General features: G+C 44.5%; 1 protein-coding gene across 3 annotated transcripts in view; it reads right to left on the bottom strand.

The window, feature by feature from the left end:
- The window catches only part of LOC146800038 (uncharacterized), a 268,500-nt gene extending 262,763 nt beyond the window's left edge, over positions 1-5,737 (bottom strand). Inside the window, exon 1 of one of the 3 annotated variants that reach the window (XM_085620939.1) lies at positions 5,507-5,717. In XM_085620939.1, the coding sequence (XP_085477065.1) occupies positions 5,507-5,530 (24 nt within the window). In that variant the 5' untranslated portion in view covers positions 5,531-5,717. Of the gene's footprint in view, positions 1-5,506 lie in introns of all 3 variants that reach the window. The other 2 variants (XM_085620938.1, XM_085620940.1) reach the window with 2 other exon arrangements.
- Positions 5,738-6,000: the final 263 nt, after the last annotated feature.

A 6,000-nucleotide genomic window follows, 5' to 3' on the forward strand; every position in this document is an offset into this window, starting at 1 on the left:
ATTGGTGTTGGTACTTCTACATATGCAAAAGCTGAGGTGGATCAGCATTACTAGACGAGGTGGTCTAGGGGAGACGCTGGTGACTGTAAACATCTGGTCATAGGTTCGATCAAATCCTGCCTTGCTACTTAAAACCGTGGAATCGTTGCAAGTCTCTTGTAATTCAAATATAAAAATTCCACACTTTAAGTCTCCCAAAGTCCTTCATAAAAACTTCATTACTACTAATACATACATATTGCATTCAGACAATGCAACTGTCTGCTGTGTAATCCCAAAGAACACAACATAAAGGGATATACAAATGCCGGCCGTGATTTCATCATGTTAGAAATGGGGGTCTCTAGTTGGCAGAGGTAGGTACCTTTGTCCAAATAGGGGCCCTTGCTTCTAGTCAGGGTAAGGGGGATACACTCCTAAAGTTACCCCTGCTCACCCCCTTGGTAGCTTAGCACGAGCAGACAGGCTTCTCTCAGAGGCAGTGTGTGAAGCATTTCTGAACACATACAGTAATACAGTGAAAACACTACAAATCAACACCACACCAGTTTAGAAAAATAAGTAATCTTTATCTAAACCAAAATATGAACAAATAACAAAAATCCACAATACAGTATCAAACATATCCTTAAAAATAGGTTATTCACACAAATAAAGCTTGTAGCAATAATTAACTCCACCTGGAGTTATTACGACATTGTGACAGATGAAAATCCCAAAGAACGGCGAGGTACGTGGCGTCGGGCCCGGAGTCAGCAAGACCCACAAAGAATAGTACCTTGAAATTGGTGAAAGCAAAGACGGTGCACGGCATCGGGGAGGTGATGCTTAGTTGGTGCCTGCGGTGTCGGTTCCTTACGACCCCAGGGGAGTTGATGCCTCTGTTCCTTACTGCAGCGCAGGGGAGGTGAGACATCGGTTCCTTACTGTGTCGGGAAGGTAACATCATGGATGGCGGCGAGGCAGGGGGTCCTTACGGCGGTGCGATGTCGATGGATTCAGGAGTCACCCATGTCGAGGATCGGCACCGCATTGATGATGCACCGGAGTTGATGAAGTCGGGGCTGCGGTGTGAGTCGGAACGGCATGTCGTGGATGTCACAGGCTGTGTCCTTGGCTCCGGTGCAGCAGCGGCCTCGATGACGGCTTCGGAGTCGATGCGGCATGGCGTGAGCAAGCGTCTGGCCTACGGTGCAAGTCGGGCTGGGCTCTTCACGAGCGGTGCCCACGGCTTCGGTGCAGGTTATGGCGTCCCTCGCCGGCGGTGTTGCAATTTCCTTCCAGATGCAGAGCGACAGAAGGGGTGAAGTGTTTGCGTCCCTGAGACTTCAGAACAGGAGGCAAGTTCAGTTTCAAGCCCTTGGAGATCTTCCTCAAGATGAAAAAGCAAACAGCAAAGTCATTTATTTTCTCCTTTCCTTGGCAGCAAGCAGCCACTGCAGCCCAACCCCAGACAGCAAACAGCACAGGGGCAGTATTCCTCCTCAGCTTCTCTGGCTCTTCTACTTGGCAGAGGTCTTTCTTGATTCCCAGAAGTAATCTAAAAGTCTGGGGTCTGGGCCCATCTTTTTATACACCAAAATCCTTTGTTCTCTGAAGGCAGAGAGTGTCTGTACCTGGCCAAAACCAGTTCTGTCCTCACTGGTACAGCTTCCTGGCAGGGGGTGGAGACAGCATTGTTGAAGGCAGACTAGGCCAATTCAGGTGAAAAGGATATCTCCTCTCCCTACTCTAAATGCAGCCCAGGTCCATTCAGCCCAGCCCTGACTCATCAGACTTCTGGAGCCACAGCCCCTGTCATCCAAAAGCCAGACATGCAATACACAAACCTAGCAGAGGCACACTGGATGGTTAGGCAAGAAAATACCTACTTTCTAAAAGTGGTATTTTCAAACACAGAATGAAAAAGTCACCCTCACTAAAAGATGCACTTTAACATTCGGAGTTCAGGCATACTAAACTTTATTTTTCTACCTTGTTCAGTTATGTTTATAAGATGTTATAAACAAACTCCCAATTCTGTCCTATGGGAACAGGTAGCCTTGCAATAGAAAAAAACGAAATTGGCAGTATTTCACTAACAGCACATGCCACACACATATGGGCATGTCCTACCTTTCACATAAAATGCACCCTGTCCATAATGGTACCTTGGGCCTACCTTAGGGGTGACTAATATGTAGAAAAGGGAAGGTTTAGGGACTGGCAAGTGTGTGCATTTGTCAAGTCGACATGGCAGTCTCAGACTGCACACAGGCTCTGCAATGGCAGGCCAGAGTTACATTTTACAGGCTGCTTCTGTGGGTGGCACAATCAGTGCTGCAGCCCACTGGCAGCATTTGATTTACAGGCCCTGGGCACACACAGTGCACTATACTAGGGGCTGTCTAGTAAATCAAATACTTTAAACAACAAAAGAGTGTGTACAGAGAAAGCAAAAAAATTTACCAGTAGTAAAATTATGCATGCATGCACATATATACATATAAACATATATACACATATACATGCATATGTGAATTAACGAAGTGCTGCCGAAAGATCAATCAGATATTTGCATAGAACCCTCACTCACCGACCTAGTCGGTGACATGCTTCATCATAGGGTTCCACCAGGGGAGCCAACTGCACCTCTGGTGTGCTTCGACGCTTTAGTTACAGCGGAGCGCAGATATCAGACAAAAGGAATTCTCTTGTGTGATAAGTGAAAAAAATGTGAAGTTAAAAAATGCTTAAAATTCGCCAAAAAACAATTTTAATGATGACGAATCAGGCACTGGTTAAAAATAGTGTAGGATGACTGGTACTGATAATTATTGATCAGATACATCCTATTGGGTATATAAACAATTGGTCGACATGTTTCAGCTTGTTATTGTTAATCACAAAGCTTTCTTCAGGACCTCATAGACAATACAAAATGACACCTTGGCGGTATAAGCTCTCTAAGGCTTACCCTGACCTAAGGTTCAAAGAACCAGATACACTCACGGTTCCGTGCGAGCCCTCGAAAAATCCACAAAGGCCTCAGGATATGTGTTAAAATGAAAAAGTTTGCTCCTTAGGCAAGAAGGTGGGTGGCGGGACTACAGAACAGTTCGTCCAAGTCCTCTGCCAAGTAGATCAACCTAGTTAATACCACCGAGCCCGGAGTAAATCAAATAGCCAATCATCGAAACACCAATCCATAACAGTAATTTACAAAAAGGGAGCACTTTCACTTTGGCAGGAACAGCAGTGGCAAAGTGCCCAAAGCATCTAGACCAGCAAAATGGAGTCCAACACACAGCAAAAACACAGGAGGCAACAGCAAAAAATGGAGGGGAGACTCACGCCAATGGTGCCAGGTCTAACACATCATTACTGCCACCAGCATAAAAGCTAAAATTATCAGTATGGCCAGTGAAATACCTGTCAAGTGATAACCATCACATGTTGTTGCAATTTACTAGTATGCAGACTGTTAGATCCCTAACTAAACTAGTCATGTTGTCAGTGGCTAACCGAAAGATATTGCGCCCAAATCAAATGTATAAAATCATGGAATTTAAATGGGTGGAGAACAAATTGACACAATGATTACTCAATCTGGTGACTCAAAGAGAGTTAGAAATTTGGGTGATGAATATACCCTCTTCAAGAAGGACCTAGACATCAATATTCTTAAGGCATCTGAGGCCTCCCACTCAATAAATGAAGTAGCAAATGCACCCTAATGTCATATTGTATTCGCAGTGATAGCCTGAAGCCATCTACCTTCTAGACTGACTAACAAGACGTGGCAGTGGAAACAATCTTCATTGGACACTACAAAGGGTAGTAAACATACATCTGGAATTTCAAAGTTGCAAGTGTTACAAATATCAGTAGTGGACAATTTTGTACAGTAAATTTTAGAGGACTTAAATGGAAACTAAAGAAAGCGATTTAGCACTATTAAAAGTCACTGCACCAATTAGGCTGCCACGGTGAAATGCATAGGGGTAAGAATCTGCTTCATACTACATTCAGATCCTTACAGTCACCTAATGATAAATATACAATGCTGCTTTGCTGAAAGCTACTTGCTAAAATAGTCCATTCAACTGCTATAAAGGATTGGCTGAATCAAACATTCTACTAAGAGCCTTGTCTAATATATGCACAGACAAAAACAATGTACAGCTTTGCCATACACATCACATAAACTAGGAGGAAAAGCAGCATCACTCCAACACTGAGTCCCAAAATGTACTGTACTTACTTACCTCAACATAATAAAGGTCCCTTCTACTGCTCTGAGGAAGAACCTGTGCTGCCGTGGGTTAGGAAATTACAAGCCTTTTTAATGGGGACAGTGAAGAACCCCTAGAGCAACATGACATTTTTCCTTGAGTGTCTAAAAGCGTTGCACAGCCCCTGACTCTCACACTTTCCAAATAAGAACTATAATCTCAGGAACGTTCTTTTGAAAACCACCTTCAGAATCATTAAAATAGCCTTATAGCCCACCGTAGCGGGCTATCCGGACCATTAAAGGCCCGCTCCAGCATTAAAGACCCGAGTCGAAGGCAAAGGTTTTTTACAAGGGAGCGGGACTTTGATGACGGTACAACCCGGCTACGGAGGGCTATAAGGCTATTAGAACATTCCACCACTAGAGGACAGAATAAATAAAATAAAGGCCTCAGTGAACCCGAGGGGATTTCTCATGATGACTTTGCTCAAAGCAACATATGTGAACAAAAAACATTAGAATGTTGGAGCACCAGGCTTTTACCAGCCATTAGAAGCCCGGAGCACTCCATTGTTTTCAATGGAGCTCCCAACATTACAATGTTCTAATTTAAATTGGAATAATAGTGAGAAAGTTCTATGAGTTAAAGATGGCTCAGTGAGTTAACTACAGCATTACAGTCCACTATCGATAGCTAAAATGGTTGTTAAAAGCCCTTTAGCCCAACTCAGAGACCTGCGTTGCTGGAATGCTGTGCACGTATAGGTGGTGGATGAAAGAAAATACATTTCACACACTGAGGGTAGAACCTTGTTAAATAAAAAGGGGGAAGAGTAAGCTCAGCATTGGGATGTTGGGGCAGAAGTTTTATAGCAGTGATCAGTAGCCCTGAATCACTTGTCCTCAGTGGATCTCGAAATATATTCAACATTTTAACATTGCATTAAAACTGCTGCCGAGGGCTTTAACAGTAGTTAAAGGCCCTGAACCTGAGATATAGACCAGGGATGGAGGCGAGGATCTATCAAGAGAGTTTTACATCAGGTGCAACCCAGGGCACAAGGGCAGCTATAAATAATTCCAGCCACTGAGGGTAAAACGCTTTAAACTAAAAAGAGACAGAAAGACAAGTACTGGAATGGTAGTGCAGGAGGCCTGAACCCGTCTCCATTGGCCCTGACCCACTGCAGTAGAGTCAATGGAGCTCTCAGCCTTCCAGGGCTCTAATACAGTTTATATGGAGACTGTCATTCTGATCAACGCACACAGACTGAATAAAACATCACTCGCCTTTTCTGTTCCCTGGTAGGGCATTTCTTTCCGGCTGGTCCCTGTGATTTCACAGGTGACACTGCAGAGTCTGAGCAGCAAATGGAAGTGAAGCAGTGAAAGAACACAGGGGTCGGGGTAACCCCGACTCTCCCAAGCAATACTCCAATACGAGACTCAAGAGAAGAGGCAGAAAACCAACACCAGCTTCTGGACCAGAAATGGCAATAACAGATGAGTCACACCCCCACTGCTGACGTAAGGAAGCCGCGCCCATGCGCAGAACAGATATCTTAAGACCGCATGCGCGGAGAAACACTTTTCTAAAGCACATGCGCAGCTAAGAATATGATTATATAGCGCATGCGCATCTAAGAAACACCGCTCACAAACACTCCTCCACAGTGCATGTGTAGCTAAGAAACACTACGAACACAGTTCTACAGCGCATGCTCAAAACAGATTGCCGTACTCGGGCATGCGCAATAGTGAGTCACTTTGCTCAGTTGTCACAG

This window comes from Triturus cristatus, chromosome 8 (assembly GCF_964204655.1).
Source record: "Triturus cristatus chromosome 8, aTriCri1.1, whole genome shotgun sequence".
Lineage (NCBI taxonomy): Eukaryota > Metazoa > Chordata > Amphibia > Caudata > Salamandridae > Triturus > Triturus cristatus.